The sequence below is a fragment of the Sus scrofa genome, chromosome 15, assembly GCF_000003025.6.
Source record: "Sus scrofa isolate TJ Tabasco breed Duroc chromosome 15, Sscrofa11.1, whole genome shotgun sequence".
In the NCBI taxonomy this organism is placed as follows: domain Eukaryota; kingdom Metazoa; phylum Chordata; class Mammalia; order Artiodactyla; family Suidae; genus Sus; species Sus scrofa.
In genome coordinates, this window is record NC_010457.5 from 14,330,683 (window position 1) to 14,350,721 (window position 20,039).

The 20,039-nt window shown below is 36.3% G+C and overlaps 1 protein-coding gene across 1 annotated transcript in view; it reads right to left on the reverse strand.

Moving 5' to 3' along the window:
• THSD7B (thrombospondin type 1 domain containing 7B) overlaps positions 1-20,039 on the reverse strand; it is a 1,521,641-nt gene that overhangs the window by 241,688 nt on the left and 1,259,914 nt on the right. Inside the window, 1 exon segment of the mRNA XM_021075621.1 lies at positions 19,377-19,640. Coding sequence (XP_020931280.1) covers positions 19,377-19,640 — 264 coding nt within the window.

Below are 20,039 nucleotides of genomic sequence, written 5' to 3' on the forward strand. Positions count from 1 at the left end.
CACTCTTCCACTACCATCTAAAATAAAAATATCAATTAGAGTTCTGAAGTCATCTCTTCTAATTGTCAACATCATTCATACCCCCTAACTTGCCACCTCCAAGTTATTCTGGAGTTTATATTCCAAATCTGTAATTACAGAAATTTCTCTCTTAATTTCAAATATTTTCAATTGTGTGTTTAACATATCTAATAATTGCTTTGTTCAGTTCTCAAACTACCCAAAACTGCGCTCTCCATTTTCTACATTCAAGCTTGTGCCTCATTCTTGTAATGTCATCATCCATCATTGACCCAGTTTTCAAAACTAGTCCCAGTTCTGCCCTGTTTCTCCATCTTTTATTAGTATTATCCCTCCATCTTTTATTAGTATTATCCCTCCTGACTTACAAATACTGTCTAATCCCCATGGACTCTGCCTTTTTTCATCCTTACAGGGGCCCTTGAAACTCTCTTCTGATGATTTCTCTTCCTTTAACGTTGCTCTTACAGATACAATCTCAAGACTGAAGCCAGAAATGTCTTGCTAAAATAAACACAGCCCTCATTACAACTCTACTTTCTAAAAGCACCAATGTCTTCACAGTCTGAGATTTGAAGAGTCGGGGGAGAGAGAAAGACAGAGTTAGGACAAGGACTTCTGGGTACCTCATACCCTCTGCCAGTCTTATCGATGAGGTAGCCTGTAGGGGACATCTACTTTTTGAAAACAGTTATATCTTTAAATTTCTATTTTCTCTATTTTATATATATTTACATATATACACACACACATATATATTATATATATGTGTAGTTGATTTGCATGCTGTGTTAGTTTCAGGTATACAGAACAGTGATTCAGTTACATCTATATCTATGTGTGTGTCTGTGTGTGTGTGTGTATGTATATATATATGCTTTTTCATATTCTTTTCCCTTATAGGTTATACAAAATACTGAGTATAGATCCCTGTGCTATACAATAGGTGCTTGTTGGTTATTTATTTTGTATACAGTAGTGTATATATATATATGTATATATATATATGTAGGTGTGTGTGTGTAAATATATATACACATATCTCCTAGTTTATCCCTTCCACCACCCACCCCTGGCTTTCCCTTTTGGTCACCATAAGTTTGTTTTCTATGTCTATGAGTCTCTTTCTCTTTTGTAAATAAGTTCATTTGTATAAAATCAAAAATAAACAAATGGGACTTAATTAAACATAAAAGCATTTGTACAGCAAAATAAACTACAAAGAAAAAAAAAAGACAACTTATAGAATGGGACAAAATATTTGCAGGTGGTGCAACTCACAAGGGACTAACTTCCAAAATACATAAATACTTCATAGACCTCAATATCAAAAAACCAAACAACCCAATCAAAAATAGGAAGAGTTAAATAGACATTTCTCCAATGACAGACAGATGACAAACAGGCACATGAAAAAATGCTCAACACTGCTAATTATTAGAGAAATGAGAAATCAAAACACCTCACATAGGTCAGAAAGACCATCATCAAAGAGTCTACAAATAATAAAAACTGGAAAGGGTGTGGAGAAAAAGGAACCCTACTACACTGTTAGTAGAAATGTAAACTGGTACAGCCAATGGAGAACAGTATGGAAGTTCCTTAAAAAATTAAAAATAGAGGGGAGTTCCCATCGTGGCTCAGTGGTAATGAACCTGACAAGTATCCATGAGGATATGGGTTCAATTCTTGGCCTTGCTCAGTGGATTAGGGATCCAGCATTGCCATGAGCTATGGTGTAGGTCACAGACGTGGCTTGGATCTGGCATTGCTATGGCTGTGGCATAGGCCAGCAGCTGCAGCTCTGATTTGATCCCTAGCATGGGAGCTTCCAATGCTGCAGGTGCAGAACTAAAAAAAAAGTTAAAAATAGAGTTACCATATGATCCTGCAATCCCACTCATGGGTATATATGCAGACAAAAGCATAATTTAAAAAGATACATGTTCCTCAATGTTCACTGCAGCCCTGTTTACAATAACCAAGACATGGAAGCAACCAAAATGTCCATCAACAGAGGAATGGATAAAGAAGAGTGGTACAGATATTCAACGGAATATTACTTAGCCATAAAAAGAATGAAATAATGTCATTTACAGCAACATGGATTGACCTGGAGATTATCATAATAAATGAAGTAAGAAGTCAGGCAGAGAAAGACAAATATTGTATGGTATCACTTATATGTGGAAGGAAAGAAGGAAGGAAAGGCGGGGAGGGAGGAAGGGAGGCAAGTATGAAGGAAAGAAGGAAGGGAGGGAGGAACTTCCACTTCTGATGAGTATGTCTTAGGTAAAGATAATTGAGTAAATATGTCACCAGAGTGAAAGGTTAAGAACTACCATCCTAAGACAGGTGTGGTTCTATGACACCTAAATATCAGCAGTTACTTCTCAGAGGACAGTAAATCTTAAGATCTAACATTTAAATCTTTGTTCCTCTTTCAGCATTATATACTTTTTGTCCTGTAAGTATTAGGAGGCTCTGTTCAGTTTTGTGTTGATATATACTTAGTTATATAATAAAATAATTTTAGCACAGGGGCTCTGTAGCATGAGTCACTTAAAAAACAAGTTCAAATATTACTCAAGGTTTTTTTAAGTGCCTTGAATAGCATAGACACTTTAGCATATGAACTCCTACAGAAGTTAACTCCAGTCATGTCCAACCTCATCTGCTATCACTTGCACATGTCCTAGTCAAACAGCACTAGTCACTTTCACCAAACTACAATGCATCCCTTCCTCTCCTCCTTCAATACCCAGATCAATCATTCCCTCTTCTCTGAGACACTGTGGCTTAAATCATCCCAGAACTAGCTCATCACTGTCTTCCCTGAACATTTTGTTTATATTTCTCTTCTGGCATGTTCAACATTTAATTAGGTTTACTTATTTACAAGTATTCCTATCATAAGAAATTCTCAAAAAAATCCTATTAATTAGTCAAAATCCTTATGCTCATATTTTAGAAACATGTTTGTATATGTGTATGTGTATATGCATATATACACGTGCATATATATGTATACATAGGCATGTTACACATATATTTTGCTACCTATTCTTTTGAATTATAAAACCATTCAGTTAGATCTTAAAATTTCAAATTTTTTTCAGAGTTCTCATTGTGGCTCGGTAGGTTAAGAACTTGACATAGTTGGCTTTAATTCCTTGCTTAGTGGGTTAAGGATCCAGATCCAGCACTGCTGCAAGCTACAGTGTAGGTTGCAGGTGTGGCTCGGATCTGGTACTACTGTGGCTGTGGCGTGGGCCTGCAGTGGCAACTCCACTTCTACCCCTAGCCTGGGAACTTCCCAGGGGAGGTCATAAAAAGAAAAAAAAATTAAAAATTAAAAAAAATTTCATGACTTGGGATATAATTCATATAATTTATGCATTTAAACTGCACAATTCAAAGTTATTTATTATATTCATAGAGTTATACAACCACTACTATAATCAATTTTAGAGCATTTTTATCACCTCAGAAAGAAACTGTGTATTCAATAGCAGTCTACTATGGACTGTATTGTGTTCTTCCCAAATTCATATATTGAAGCCCTAATCTCCACTGTGGTAGTTATTTGAAGATGGGGCCTTTTGGAGGTAACTAGATTTAGATGAGGTCAGGTGAGTGGGGCCCTCAGGATGGGATTAGTGCCCTTCTAAGAAAGATCATCAGAGAGCTTTGTCTCTCTTAAATATACTCTTGTTCTGTCATATAAGGACACAGCATGAATGCAGCCATCAGTAAGCCGGGAAGAGAACTCACCACAACCAGACCATACTGGCACCTTGATCTTGGACTTCCAGCCTCCAAAACTGTGAGAAAATAGACATACCTTGTTTAAGTCACCCAGCCTACAGTATTTTGTCCGGTAGCCTGACCTGAACTGACTAATACACAGTCTACCTCTGCTCTCTTACCTATATCTCTCCCCACTACCATGCTCGGCAAGAAGTACTCTACTTTCTGTTTCTATAAATTTGTCTGTTTCAGACATTATATGTAAACAGAATCATATACCATATGGTCTTTTGTGTCTGACTTCTTTCACTTAGTATAATGATGTCAATAAACATTTCATTTGTGTTATGTCATGTATCAATACTTCATTCTTTTAATTGTCAAGATAATCTGCATTATAAATGCTACATTTTATTTATCCATTTATCAGTTGATGAAACTATGGGGTGTCCCCATGTTTTGGCTTTCATGAGTAAAGCTGTGAAATATTTGAGTTTTACATGAATATACGTATTCATTCCTTTTGGGTGTATATTTCATTTCTGTTGGATCATATGGCAACTCTATGTTTATCTTTTTAAGGAACTGCCAAACAGTTTTTCAAATCAGTTTACATTCCAATCAGCAATATATGAGACTCCAATTTTTCTCACAGTTTCACCAACACATTTGTTGTTTTGTAGCCATCTTCATGGGTATGAAGTAATATCATAATGATTTTGATTTTCATTTTACTAAAGACAGCGATATTGAGCATATTTTTCATGTACTTATTATCCATTTGTATGTCTTCTTTGGAGAAATGTTTATTTAAATCCGTTGATCAATTTTCCAAAGATCAGGAACAAGACAAGGATGTCCACATTCACCAATATTACTCAACATAGTTTTGGAAGTCCTACCCATGGCAATCAGAGAAGAAAAAGAAATAAAAGGAATACAAATTGGAAAAGAAGTAAAACTATTATTGTTTGCAGATAATATGATATGATACCTAGAAAATCCTAAAGACACCACCAGAAAACTGTTAGAGCTCATCCATGAATTTGGTAAAGTTGCAGCATACAAAATCAATACACAGAAATCGACTGCATTTCTATATACTAACAATGAAAGATCAGAAAGAGAAATTAGGGAAACCATCCTATTTGCCATCACATCAAAAAGAATAAAATACCTAGGAATAAACTTAAAGAGAAAAAAAGACCTGTACTCTGAAAACTATAAGATGCTGTTGAAAAAAATCAAAGATGACAGAAATAGATGGAAAGATATACCATGTTCCTGAAAGAATCAATATAGTCAAAATGACAATACCTAAGGCAATCTACAGATTCAATGCAATCCCTATCATATTACAAATGATGTTCTTAGCAGAACTTGAAAAAAATTAAATTTGTATGGAAACACAAAAGACCTCAAATAGCCAAGATAATACTGAAATGAAAAAAAAAAATGAAAATGGAGGAATCAGTCTCACTGACCTCAAACAATACTACAAAGCTACAATCATCAAAACAGTATGGTACCGGCACAAAACCTGAAATATAGATCAATAGAACAGGATAGAAAGCCCAGAAATAAACCCAAGCTCCTATGGTCAACTAATCTATGACAAAGGAAGCAAGACTATTCAGTGGATGTCACTGCAATAAATGGTGCTGGGAAAATTGGACAGCAGCATGTAAGAGAATGAAATTAGAACATTTTAAAAATCATACACAAAAATAAACTCAAAATGGATTAAAGACCTAAATGTGAGGCCAGACACTATAAAAATCCTAGAGGAAAACATGGGCAGAACACTCTTTGACATAAGTCACAGTAACATCTTGTTTGATCTACCTTCTAGAAAAATGACAATAAAGACAAAAATAAACAAATGGGACTTAATTAAACCCAAAAGCTTCTGCACAGCAAATAAACCATTAAGAAATGAAAAGATAGCTCAGAGAATGGGAGAAAATCTTTGCAAATAATTCAAATGACAAAGGTTTTATCTCCAAAATATACAAACAATTCCTACAACTCAACAACAACAAAAAACAAATAACCCAATCAAAAAATGGGAGAAAAATCTAAAAAGACATTTCTCCAAAGGGAACTCTCTTCCACTATTGCTGGGAATGTAAATTGGTACAACCACTATGGAAAACAGTATAGAAAACTAAATATAGAACCACCATTTAATCAAGCAATCTCACTCCTAGGTATATATCCAGACAAAATTTTCATTTGAAAAATATACATGCACCCATATGTTCATCATAGCAGCATTCACAATAACCAAGACATGGAAATAATATCAATGTCTACCAACATATGAATGGACTAGAACGATATGGTACATATATTCAATGGACTACTGTTCAATTAGAAAGGATAAAATAATGCCATTTGAAGAAACATGGGTGGGACTAGAGACTCTCATGCTAAGTGAAATAAGTCAGAAAGAAAAAGAAAAACACCATATGATACTACTTATATGTGGTGTCTAAAATATGGCACAAATGATCTGTCTATATTACAGAAACAGATCATGGACATGCAGGACAGCCTTGTGGTTGCCAGAGGGCAGGGGGGAGAAAGGGGGTTGACAAGGTGTTTGGGGTTGGCAGGTGCAGACTGCTGCATTTAGAACGGATTGGTAATGGGGTCCTGCTGTACAGCACAGGGAAATGTGCCCAGTATCTTGGGTGAGAACCTGATAGAAAATGAAAAAAAAGGAGTTCCCATTGTGGAGCAGTGGTTAACCAATCCGAATAGGAACCATGAGGTTGCGGGTTTGATCCCTGCCCTTGCCCAGTGGATTGATGATCCGGCGATGCCGTGAGCTGTGGTGTAGGTCGCAGACGCGGCTCAGATCCTGCGTTGCTGTGGCTCTGGCATAAGCTGGCAGCCACAGCTCCGATTGGACCCCTAGCCTGGGAACCTCCATATGCCACAGGAGCAGCCCAAGAAATGGCAAAAGACAAAAAAAAAAAAAAAAAAAAAAAGAAGAAAATGAAAAAAAAAAAATGGCTGTGTCACTTTGCTGTACAGCATAAATTGAAGGAACATTGTAAATCTACTGATATTCATAAAAACTAAAAAAATAAATCATTTGATAATTTTTCAACTAGGTTATCTTTTTTTGTTGTTTTTGACTTAGAAGACTATATATTCTGGCTACAAGTCCCTTCTTATCAGATACACTAAAAATATTTTCTCCCATTCTGTGAGTCTTTATAAATTCCTGATGGTGTCTTTTGCAGCACATAAATTTTAAATTTTGATGGAATCCAACTTATCTATATTTTCTTTTGTTACTAGTGCTTCTGGTATATATCAGATGACTTTGCCTAGCTGAAATCATGAACACTTAGTGTTTTTTTTTTTTTTTTCTTCTAAGAGTTTTACAGTTTTAGCTCTCAATGTTTAGGTCTGTTATCCATTTGGTGTTATTTTTTTTGTGTGTATGCCATAAAAGAGAATGGCCAAACTTTTTTCATTTGCATATGGATACCTAGTTTTCAAGTATCATTTGTTGAAGAGATTATTCTTTCCCCATTGAACAGTGTCAACAGCAAATTTCTTAAAAGTCAGTTGATGGAGTTCCCGTCATGGCATAATGGTTAACGAATCCGACTAGGAACCATGAGGTTGCGGGTTCGATCCCTGGCCTTGCTCAACGGATTAAGGATCCAGTGTTGCCGTGAGCTGTGGTGTGGGTTGCAGACGCAGCTTGGATCCTGTGTTGCTGTGGCTCTGGCATAGGCCGGTGACCACAGCTCCGATTAAGTCAGTTGAGCATAAGTGTAAGGAGTTTATTTGTGGACTTACTGTTCTGTTCCAATGATCTATATTTCTATCCCTATGTCACTGTCTTGATATCCACAGCTTTGAAGTAAGTTTTAAAAATGGAAAGCGAGTCCTCTAGCTTTGTTCTTTTCTTTCAAGACCTCTATTAATTCTTGGTCTCTTGTATTTTTATATGAATTTAAAGCCATTTTGTCAATTTCTACAAAAAAAGCCAGCTGGGATTATGATGGGAAATGTGCTGAATCTGTAGTGAATTTGAGAAGCGGTGACTTTTTAGCAATAGTAAGTCTTCTGACCCATGAAAGTAGTATATCTTTCCATTTCTTCAATTTCTTTCAACAATGTTTTAATTTTCAGAGTTCATACTTTTTACTTTGTTGAAATTATTCTTAATTATTTTGCTCTTTTTATGCCATTATGCATGAAATTGTTTTAATTTTGTTTTCTGATTTATTACTGGTATTCAGGACTATGTCTGATTTGAAATACTTATCTTTTACTTTTTCTAGCTTTGAGATATCATTGATGGTATATTGATCTTATATCCTGAAGATCTGATGAATTTCTTTATTAGCTATAATAGTTTAATAGGAAAATTCTTCAGGATTTTCTGTTTACAAGATTATAATATCTACCAATAATTAGTTTCACTTATCCATTTTTCACCTAGATAATTTGAAACTTATCTTTATTGCCTAACTGGGTTGGCTAGAACCTCCATTATAGTGCTGATTACATGTCCAAAGTGGACATCCCTGTTTTATTCCTGAAGTTAGGGAGATTTATTTTTTTTAAAATAATGTAGGCAGAGAATTATTTTGTACTTCATAAGCTATCTACCTGTTTGCCTCAAAGGAAAAAAAGATTAATAGACATTGATTCATAGAGAAAAATAGTTTAGAAGTCCTAGTTATTTATGAATTAGAATAAGATAATGATGCTTCTTATTTCAATTAAGTAAAAGAAATCTATACATGGATTTTTATCACAAGCCCACAGATCTCAGGAGAAAGGTGACAGCACATATGGCCTTTTCTAGAAATGTATTCCAATAAAATCCACAGATACTAAGATATAAGGCCCTAATCTAACTTTCTTTTATTGTTTACCTCTAATCACTGAGAGAGAAACATTTATTCTATTTTTGGAAATAATTCTGGATAAGAAATACAGGGTACATGAAACTGTGTAGCTGGTTTTTCCCTGAAATTTTGGTTTCATTGTAATTCCAAAAACTAAAGTATGATGTGACTCAGAGAGGGAAGACAATACCCAATTCAGAAGTTCCTAAGAGTTCTGCATTATGAAACTGTGACTACCTCCAGTGAGTATTACTTATGTATCTTTATATACCATTATATATGAAAGAGCCTGATGAAAACCAGGTGTTCCTTCAATGTTTGTTAAAAAGAATAAATCAGTACATCAACAAATGAACCACTGTTTCTATGTATCCCTTAATTGGATGACTTCTTGGACTGTGTGTTCCTGAAACATTTTCAGTAGGAGAACTCTCTCATCAAAGATCTTATCAGCAAATGTTTGTTTCTAATAATTGGTTTTTTTTTTTGTTTTTTGTTTTTTTTTTTGGTCTTTTCAGAGCCACACCTGCAGCATATGGAGGTTCCCAGGCTAGGGGTCGAATCGGAGCTGTAGCCACTGGCCTGCACCATAGCCACAGCAATGAAGGATCTGAGCAGTGTCTGCGACCTACACCACAGCTCATGGCGACGCCAGATTCTTAACCCACTGAGCGAAGCTAGGAATCGAACCCACATCCTCATGGTTGCCAGTTGGGTTTGTTAACCATTTAGCCACGATGGTAACTCCTGTTTCTAATAATTTTTTTTTCTTTTTTTTTTTTTTGGTCGTTTTGCCTTTTTGCCTTTTCTAGGGGCGCACTCGTGGCATATGGAGGTTCCCAGGTTAGGGGTGTAATCGGAGCTGTAGCTGCCAGCCTACGCCAGAGCCACAGCAACGTGGGATCTGAGCCACATCTGCAACCTACAGCACAGCTCATGGCAACACCGGATCCTTAACCCACTGAGCAAGCCCAGGGGTAGAACCCTCAACCTCATTGTTCTTAGTCGGATTCATTAACCACTGATTCATGACGGGAACTCCTCTAATAATTGTTAATGAGATAAAACTAGAATACAAAATGTGATAAATAAATAAGATAAAGCTGAGGTTTGACTAGATACAAGGACATATCCCCAAATCCCATTAAAAAAAGTGAAAGAAAATACTGATTACATCTTACTTAAAGAAAAAACTAAAAGTTCTAACTGCATTCTTCATTACAATATTTTAGCCATTGTGATATTTTGCTTAATTATTTTTCAGATTACTATATCAATTGTTTGCATAAATCCCCTTGGTAGATACTACATACATGAAAGAATGAAGAAAATAACACTATACCACTGCTTCTAACACTTAAGAGAGTTTCCAGTTCTTTTTCATTTGCACAACTTTAAAAAAAGTTTAGCTTCAAAACACAATAGCCTTAACATATTGCAGCATGAAAAATAATGATCTCCAAAGATATCCAGGTTCTAATCTCTGGAACCTCTGAATGTTACCTTATACGTAAAAGAGATTTTGTGGTTACGATTAAATTAAGGATATGGAGATGAGAAACTTAACCTGGATTATCAGCACAAACTGAGCAATCCTACACATCCTTATAAGAGGGAAACAGAGGGAGACAGGGCATAGAATTGACACAGAGGGTAATGAGACTCTGAAGCAAGATGCTATGCCACTGGCTTGAAGACACAGGAAGAGGCCTGGAGTCAAGGAAACTAGAATCTGGGAAAAGGCCAGGAAACAGATTTCCCTCTAGAGCCTCTGAAGGGAGTATGGCTCTGACCTCGCCTTGATTTCGACCCAGTAAATTTTGGACTTCTGACCTAGAGAACTGTGAAAGAGTTAATGAACATGTATTATTTTCAGGCACCTAGTTTATGGTTTTGCTATGGTAGTCATAAAAAATGAATACATTTATGTACATTAAAATTCCTTATACATAAGCACATATTTATATTTTCCGTTTTTCTAACAATTATTAAGTATGTGTAATGTGCTGACTCTCTGCCAGGTGTTTGTGATGATACAGTGATGAGTTAGACAGTCCCTTCCTCAAGGACCCAGCACCCCTCCATGGCAGACTAGCAATAAAGTAGATAAAAATATGGGAAGCACCAATATTGGGGACCTGCATCTCGTTATGGGATATAAGGTAGGAGTTACTGCTGTGGCCCAGTGGGTTAAGGATTCAGTGTTGTCTCTTCAGTGACTTGGGTCACTGCTGAGGTACAGGTTTGATCCCAGTCCAGTGTAATGGATTAAGGATTTGGTGTTGCTGCTGCTGTGGCATAGGTTGCAACTGCGGCATGGATTCAGTCCCTGATCCAGAACTTTCACATGCCATGGATGTGGCCAAAACAAAAATAATAATGATATAAGGCAGATATACTCCGCTCTTAGTGGGTTCTAGGGGTTGGGGAAGAGCTGACTGTAACGATTCCCTGAGGTTTCCCAGAAAAGTTGATATTTCTAACCTGAAACCTGAAAGGTTATTAGAAGTCAACTAGAGAAGTTCATTGTAATGAAGAAAATCAAAGTCCTAGCAGAATTACAGCATACAGGTAGAGAAGGCAAAAACCTCGTAAGAATGAATGATATGTTTTGAGATATCCAAATCCCAAGATGGGTGGAATTCAACATGGAAAGGAAGAAGGATAAGGCTTCAGGGGTATACAAAGGGTAAATCAAGAAGGGCCTTGCATGCCACACCAAGGGGCCTGGGCCATCAGTTGACCATATGTTCCAGCAATCCCACTCCTGCGCATATATCTAGAGAAAACCATAATTCAAAAAGATCCATGCATCCATATACTCATAGCAGCATTATTCAAAATAACCAGGACATGGGAGCAACCAAAATGTCCATTAATGGAGAATGGATAAAGAAGATGTGGTACAGGAGTTCCCATCATGGCTCAGTGGTTAACAAATCCGACTAGGAACCATGAGGTTGCGGGTTCGATCCCTGGCCTTGCTCAGTGGGTTAAAGATCTGGTGTTGCCATGAGCTGTGGTGTAGACTGCAGGTGTGGCTTGGATCCCACGTTGCTGTGGCTCTGGCGTAGGCCGGTGGCTACAGCTCCGAATAGATCCCCAGCCTGGGAACCTCCATATGCCATGAGAGTGGCCGTAGAAAAGGCAAAAAGACAAAAAAAAAAAAAAAAGATGTGGTACATATATGCAATGGAGTATTATACAGCCATAAAAGAGAATAAGTAATGCCACTGGCAACAATATGAATGGACCTACAGATGATCACACTGAGTAAAGTCAGACAGAGCAAGAGAAATATCATATTATATCGCTTATATCTGGAATCAAATAAAAAATGATACAAATGAACTTATTCACAAAAGAGAAACAGACTCACAGATTTAACAACAACAAAAAAAAATTATGGTTACCAAAGGGGAGAGGGAAAGGGATAAAGATAAATTAGGAGGTTTGGATTAACATAGACAAATTACTATATATAAAATAGATTATCAACAAGGACCCACTATATAGCACAGGGAACTCTACTCAGTATTTCATAATAACCTATATGGGAAAAGAACCTCAAAAAGAATGAATATATGTATAACTAAATCACCTTGCTGTCCACCTGAAATGAACACAACATTATAAAGCAACTATGTTCCAATAAAATAAAAGTACAACTTACTGACAAATGAAGAAATAAAAATAAAACCTATGAGAGGGACAGTCATATTGTGAAAGAGTCTTCTCATTGAAATGAGACAAAATGTTGGTGTAAGGAAGAAATGAGTATGGACCAGTGGATGGACCGTCCACTGCAGTGGATCTGAGGTAACAGTGAGAAAAGTCTGAGCAAATATGGGAAAGCCACTGGGATAGAGGAACATGGGAGGAAGAGAGAAACATCTCTAAAGCAGTGATGTCATGTGAATTTTTAACAGCAACATTCACATCAAAAAAAAAAAAAAAAGCAAAGCAAGCAAAATCTCAACATGAAAAACACACACATTCATCTTGTCAAACTTCAATTTCTTTGCCTCACATTAGGAACTATTATTCCTCCTCAAATGGTGATTTGAAGAGCTTTTCAACATCTCCAGAAACATAAAGGTACAGAAGGTTTAGGAAACAGGTCATTTAGCAAAAATTTCAGATGACTAAGGAGTTTCCATTTATTTCTACAAGAGATATAATTATTTAGTACCTCCGTGTTATAGACTCATTAGCAGGGTTCACAATAGTTTTAAAAATTTGTGAAATCTTTGATCTACACAAGTCTTTGCCAGGACACTTTATAAAATGCTCTCCTAACTAACTGAGTTAATAAAGATGTAAATTTCAGTCCTCTAGCTTTGTCAAAATAAATGTGTCTCTGTGTAGTTGTGATAAAGCTTTCAATAATAATCAATACACACAGAACATTTACTTTCTGAAGGTTTTAAGATTAAATTAACATTTTCCAGTAATTTCTAACATGTAAAATATTATTCATTAAATTACAAAGGGTTTTTAGTTTGTTTTGCTTTGTATTCTATTCATACCTCCTTTTTGTTTTACTTTGTTTTTTTTTAGGGCCACACCTGTGGCATATGTAAGTTCCCAGGCTACAAGTTGAATTGGAGCTGCAGCTGCTGGACTATACCACAGCCACAGCAACGTGAGATCTGAGGCCTGCCTGTGACCTAGGCCACAACTTGGGGCAACACCGGATCCTTAATCCAATGAGCAAGGCCAGGGATTGAACCCACATCCTCATGGATACTCGCTGCATTCTTAACCTGCTAAGCCACAACTGGACCTCCCATACCTTCTTATATATGACAGCAAATTAATAAAATTGCTGTTCTAGAGCTCAGCTGCAAATGCCAAGTTATTTCTGGATAAAATACTAATGAATATAATTAATTGCCTCTCAAATCAATCATAATTTATATGGAATCAGATATGAAACAGATTACATTTTCACTTTATATTCAGGTGAATTAAAGTTTTACTCACATAATCATCACTGGATCACTAAGAAAATTATTTTTCTTTTTTTATTGCAGTTTTATTAATTTTTTTAGTTGTAATCAACTGTTATTTCCCCATACACTTTTTTTTTCTACTGTACAGCATGGTGACCCAGTTACACATACACGTACACATTCTATTTTCACACATTATCATGCTCCATCATAAGTGACTAGACATAGTTCCAAGTGCTACACAGCAGGATCTCATTGCTATTTCATTCCAAAGGCAATAGTCTGTATCTATTAACCCCAGGCTCCTAAACCACCCCACTCCCTGCCCCTCCCCCTTGGCAACCACAAGTCTATTCTCCAAGTCCATGATTTTCTTTCTTTGGAAAGGTTCATTTGTGCCATATATTAGATTTCAGATATAAGTGATATCATATGGTATTTGTCTTTTTCTTTCTTTTCTGCATTTTTCCATTCTCTCAAAAAACATTCCTTTCCACTCGTAGCAGTACAATTTCTTTCCTCTAATCCCTGTATATCAAGGGAAAAATAGAATTGGGTATTCTATAGTGTTTGTTTGACTATATATTGCAGAGGCCAATTTTCAATGGCTCTGCATCCATTATACCCAAACCTATTCTACCCCAACAGCTTTTAACACACACACACACACACACACACACACACACACACTCAGAACTTTTATCTAGGCATCATGTTGACTCTTGCCATATCTAACCTTGTCTTTCATTCATTCAGCCAACATATACTGAAAGCCTGTGACAAGCCAGACCCTGTGTTAGGTATTGAGGATGGAGAAATGGACCTTGATTGAGTTCTGAATTTCAATGAGCAATCAGATTACAAGAAAAATCAAAATATACACAGAATTTTTTTTAAAAAGCTAAATATATTCATAAAAGAATCATAAGGATGATAAGGTAGACTGATTTAGTAGAGGAGTTAGGCAAAGACTTGCTATGATCAGAGACCTGAATGAAGTCAGGGAAGAAGGCAGAGAAAGGGAGAGAGAATGGAGTATGATGGGGCGTGGGGGTGATTTTGTGTCTTATTCTTTTGACAAAAGCTGGACTAAGAGACATAGTTGGAAGATAGCTGAAAGTAACTCACCTCAAATATCTTTATTTTTTACATGCTATTCCATTGCCCAAACTAGGTAATTAGAGTCAACATCTGGCTTATTGTCACGTACAGTTGGGAAATATATCAAATGTTTGGACATTAAGCACTGATGGAATTCAAAATAAGCAGACAATTGATGACAGGATATATATGTAAGTTCCATTCTTAAACTTTTTTTCTTTTAATTAAGTGCGATTTTATTATTAGTCCCCTCAGTGACATTTCTAACAACAAAGAGACCTGGCTAATGTTAATCTGTGGTTTAAATCTTCCATGAACTCCATTAGGAGAGAGAATCCAGAATTTAGTGAATTGTGTTGCCCACAGCTATAGTTACAAGCAGGGACCACGTAGGATCCCCTCAGCTTGGGGAATAACTGTTTCTGATATCATCTTAGGAAATCCCATTTGTGTCTACCAAGTACAAATGGAAGACAAGACCTATGTTAGACCTTAGAAAGGCAAAGTATTTACTGCTCTTGCTAGGAGAGCCAGATTGAGATCACTGCTCTCTGCTTCAGTTTGTCCATGATGAAAAGAGAATTCTTAATAGTGAGTTAACTAATAGATATTAAAAAATGTCTATATTAGTGACTACATAAAAGTATTCTATTCCCTTGATAGATGGATCTGTCTCTTAACCTTAGAAGTGACCCAATAGGGTAATTCTGTTTACTATTTTTAAAAATATTTTTTGAAGTACTACAAAATATATTGAAAATACATCATAATAGTTATGAGCCTCTGGTAAATATTGATCAACGCACTGTTTTCACTTGGTAAAAATCTTTTAGAATCTCTAATAGCTTTTACTATTGCTCTGTAAATTGGTTCTGTTTTCAATGCCTCCTCTTCCTTGAGGATATTTTCTTTTCTAACCTGAAATGATTATTTCTAAATTAAACACACACAGACAAACCCATGACAAATTAGAGGTGAAAGATAGCTGATATATTACAAAAAAGACACCTAGCATTGGAATAATCTTGTCAATTCTATCTCCAAATGTTATCTTAATTCTCCTGTTTCTTTATTGATGCCATCCTAAGTCTAACCTAAAATCATAATGTCTTACCTTGACTATTGCAACAGTCTCCCAATAGCATCTTTGCTCCTTTGAAGCCAATCTTTACACATTAGCCAAAAGTAATTTTTTTTATTTAAAAAAAATTTTATTTATTTACTTTTGGCTGTGCTCACAGCTTGTGGAACTTCCCAGGCGAGGGATCGAACCTGTGCCACAGTGTCAACCCAAGCCCATGCAGTGACAGTGCTGGATTTTTAACCTACTGTGCAATAAAGGTACTCTTAGAGTGACTTTTTAAACACCTAATTTGGATCACATTATGTACACCTCTTCCCATCTGATGGTTGCACTTGATTTAGATCCAAACCCCTTGCTTTGTCCCACCAGATTCAAATGACAGGGCTTCTTTTTTTTCCAGAACTTCTTTTCTGCCTTACATCCTCTGGACATGCTTTTTCCATTAAGTGAAATTACCTGGCACATATTTATCAGATGGTTGTTACCTTCTCACCCTTCAAATTTACGTCACTTCAGTGAAGATTTTCCTAAAGTCTAAAGAATTTCTTTTTTTTAATTTTTTTATTTTTATTTTTATTTTTTTTTTTTTTATTTTCCCACTGTACAGCAAGGGGGTCAGGTTATCCTTACATGTATACATTACAATTACATTTTTCCCCCACCCTTTTTTTCTGTTGCAACATGAGTATCTAGACATAGTTCCCAATGCTATTCAGCAGGATCTCCTTGTAAATCTATTCTAAATTGTGTCTGATAAGCCCAAGCTCCCGATCCCTCCCACTCCCTCCCCCTAAAATCTAAAGAATTTCTATTCAGGATCCTAAGGGCTAATCCAGACTTGAAATTCCTTTTATTCATTTGTTTTGTTTCTATCCTCCACTAACAATAAACCGCACAATATCTGATTTTCCCATAATTATAAACCCAAATTATAGAAGAGGACTAAGTACACAGCAGGTGTACAATATACAAGATTTGGTCAATTGAATGAATGAACCAAAATGTAGGTAACATCAGAATCATGGGTGGTCTTAAGTCATTCCTCTCTTCTCTTTTTAGAATAATAATTAGATATCCATTAACTAAAATTGCTTCTGTGTATTACATCAAGGGACTTGGAGGTTTCTAGTCCACCTGTGCATCTATAAGTAAATAAAAGTGGTCTTGGTGGGGGATGTAGATACAAGGGGGTTGTCAAAAACCAGCCCCACTCCACTCACTGAGATGAGAAAAGAAAGAACCTTGAGAATGCAAAACTGTGTGAATACCCATGGAAAAAAGAATGTTTGGAAGTCCAGCCTACCTAAGGGGAGATTCCAGAATGTCCTTGGAGTAGGCTAGAGAAGAGTCTGATTGCAGAGGAGTGGGAGAAACTTCCTAAGGTAGCCAGCCCCCTTCTCAGGATGATACTGCAAGGGGGTTTTGAAAGAAGTGGTAGTTACTTCTATAGCAGAAGAGGTAGAGTAGAAGAGGTGGTAACCATAAAGTAAAGGAAGATATTAAAAAACCGTAAAAAAATGGGAGTTCCCGTCTGGCCCAGCAGAAGTGAATGCGACTAGCATCCATGACGACACAGATTCGATCCCTGGCCTCTCAGTGGATTAAGGATCCGGCGTTGCTGTGAGCTATAGTATAGGTCACAGACGTGGCTCGGATCTGGTGTTGCTGTGGCTGTGGTGTAGGCTGGCAGCCACAGCTCTGATTCAACCCCTAGCCTGGGAACCTCCACACGCTATGGGTGCGGCATTAAAAAGACAAAAAACAAAAACCAAAACAACAACAACAACAAAAAAAAAACCTTCAAAAAATGGGCAGAGAGAGAACACAAGAACATACCACCAAGGAGAACCACCAACTTACAAAAGGCAGATAAAAACAGGGTAAAAGGAACAATCCTTTCCTTTCCTTTTACCCTCCTTTTGTTTGTATATTTTACTGCTTCTGTCCTCATTTGGATGCCTTTTACTGTTCCTGCCTAATTTCTCTAGCTAGGATTTTTTTTTGTGGCAATATGGATGGACCCTGAGGATATTATATTGAGATGTTAGACAAAGAATGACAAATGCTGTATTATACCACTTATATGTGGAATCTAAAAAAGCCACACTCAAAAAGCAGAGTGAAATGGCGATTTCCAGGGGAGAGGGTGGAGGAATAGGGCAGGGATAGTATAGTTTAATGGCACAAATTTGCAATGAGCAGTAAATAAGTCCTAGAGATCTAACGCAAAGTATAGTAAACATGGACAAAAATATTGTGTTAGAATCAAACTGCTAATAGATTACAATCCTTCCAATAAGTAAGAAGGAATGATAATTATGTAATATTATAGGTGTTAATTATAACTATAATTGCAATCATATTACAACATATAAATATATTGTATTAACATGTACACCTTAAATGTATGCAATGCTATATGTCAAATATATTTCACGAAGTTAAAAAAAAATAAACCAATATGTGCATAAAAGCTGAAAATCAAAGATTAGATTCAACCAACGTTGGCCTCTATAAAATGGGCCCATCATTTGCCTGTGACGTATTCATGTTTTTGAAAGTAAAATCACAGAATACAATTCTGTAGACTTATCCAGGAAGCAGAGCGATGATAGCACCAATTAAAAAGTCATTAAACCTTAATTTGCATTCCTATAATGATCCGAGTATATACTAAATAAAATGAGCCAATACACTGGCAATAAAGACTAAAGATGAATTTTCAATTACTTGACTTGAATGTTAAAACGGAATTCAATTTGCCATTTCTGGCTTTATTGAGGAAGCTTATTAGAACATAAGACCTTAATGACAGAGACCTACATCTACCACTTTTTTTTAGAGTTTCCCACTCAAACTTGAATTCTGTTCATACCTTCCATAAAACCTCTATGTATTTTAGTGCTTACTGAAAAAAAAATGTGGTAAAAACTGAAAAATAGAGCAGGAAATTCATAAGCTCCACTGTCATCATTAGTCTCAAAATCTTCCATCAATATTTACCCCACCTGTATTTAATTATCCTTCTTTTGTCTGTTCATCCATAGCTTTTAAATTATCCGAGGTTCAACAAAATAAAAAGATAGTCTTCTCTCTGATTAACATCTCAAAAATTCTTCCAGATTGCCTAATTTCTTTTCTACAGCTTTAGTCTATTAATTTGGATGTACTTATACATTGTACTATAAAACATTTAAAATTAACTTTTTCATTGGTATTTTGTCACCCCACTTACAAGAAATAAAAGGCCTGACACCTTCTATATATTTGATCAGAGCACCAATAAACATCCTAAAATGTATTTTAGGGCTTTGGCTTTCTTGGAAAGAGAAGCAACTATGCTCACCTGCAGTGAACAAGCAGCCAGAGGTAAAGTATAGAAGGAGGTAAGTCAAAGATCGCAAACAATCAAATTCCAGATAATCAGTGAGATATGGATATGTGCATTGCATGTGTCCATATTTTATGAAAGACAGTGTGCTCTTGACAAAGGAGAATAGAAATAATTACTAACAAACAAGGCTACCAATCTTAGAACTGGCGCCAACCTCCTGGGCTGTTACTCCTCACCCATCTCCTTACCAGAGCTGTTGCAATGGGCAGGGTCAACAGGTCTTCCATTTTTATCAGAACAGGCTATTGCTCGAAAGCGTGTGCCTTCTCCACATTCTTTGTTGTCTCCTTGTACCCGCAATCCTCGAGGAGGCTCCCTTCTGCCTTCAGGAAGAATACAATCTGACCAATTTCCATAAGGGTGAGATATAAACACATCACAAGGACATGGTTCTGTTTCCACTAGAGGGTACAGGTCAGCATCCTGGCATTTCTCCTTCTTCCTGCTTTTCCCTGTTCCAACAAGAGACAATGATGTATTAATTACATATCTGCTCTTTGTTAAAAGTCATTCACATTGTATTTAAAAGCTCTTAGACATTAATTATTAGAGAAAAGCAAATCAAAACTACAATGTGGTACCACCTCACACTGGTAACAATGGCCATCATTAATAAATTTACAAATAACAAATGCTGGAGAGGGTATCAAGAAAAAGGAACCCTCCTACACTATTGGTGATAATATAAACTGATACAACAACTGTGGAGAACAGTATGGAGGCTCTTCAGAAAATGGAATATAGAACTGCCATATGACCCAGCAATACCAGTCATGGGCATATATCCAGACAAAACTATAACTCAAAAAGATACAGGTAACCCTATGTTCATAGAAGCACTATTCACAATA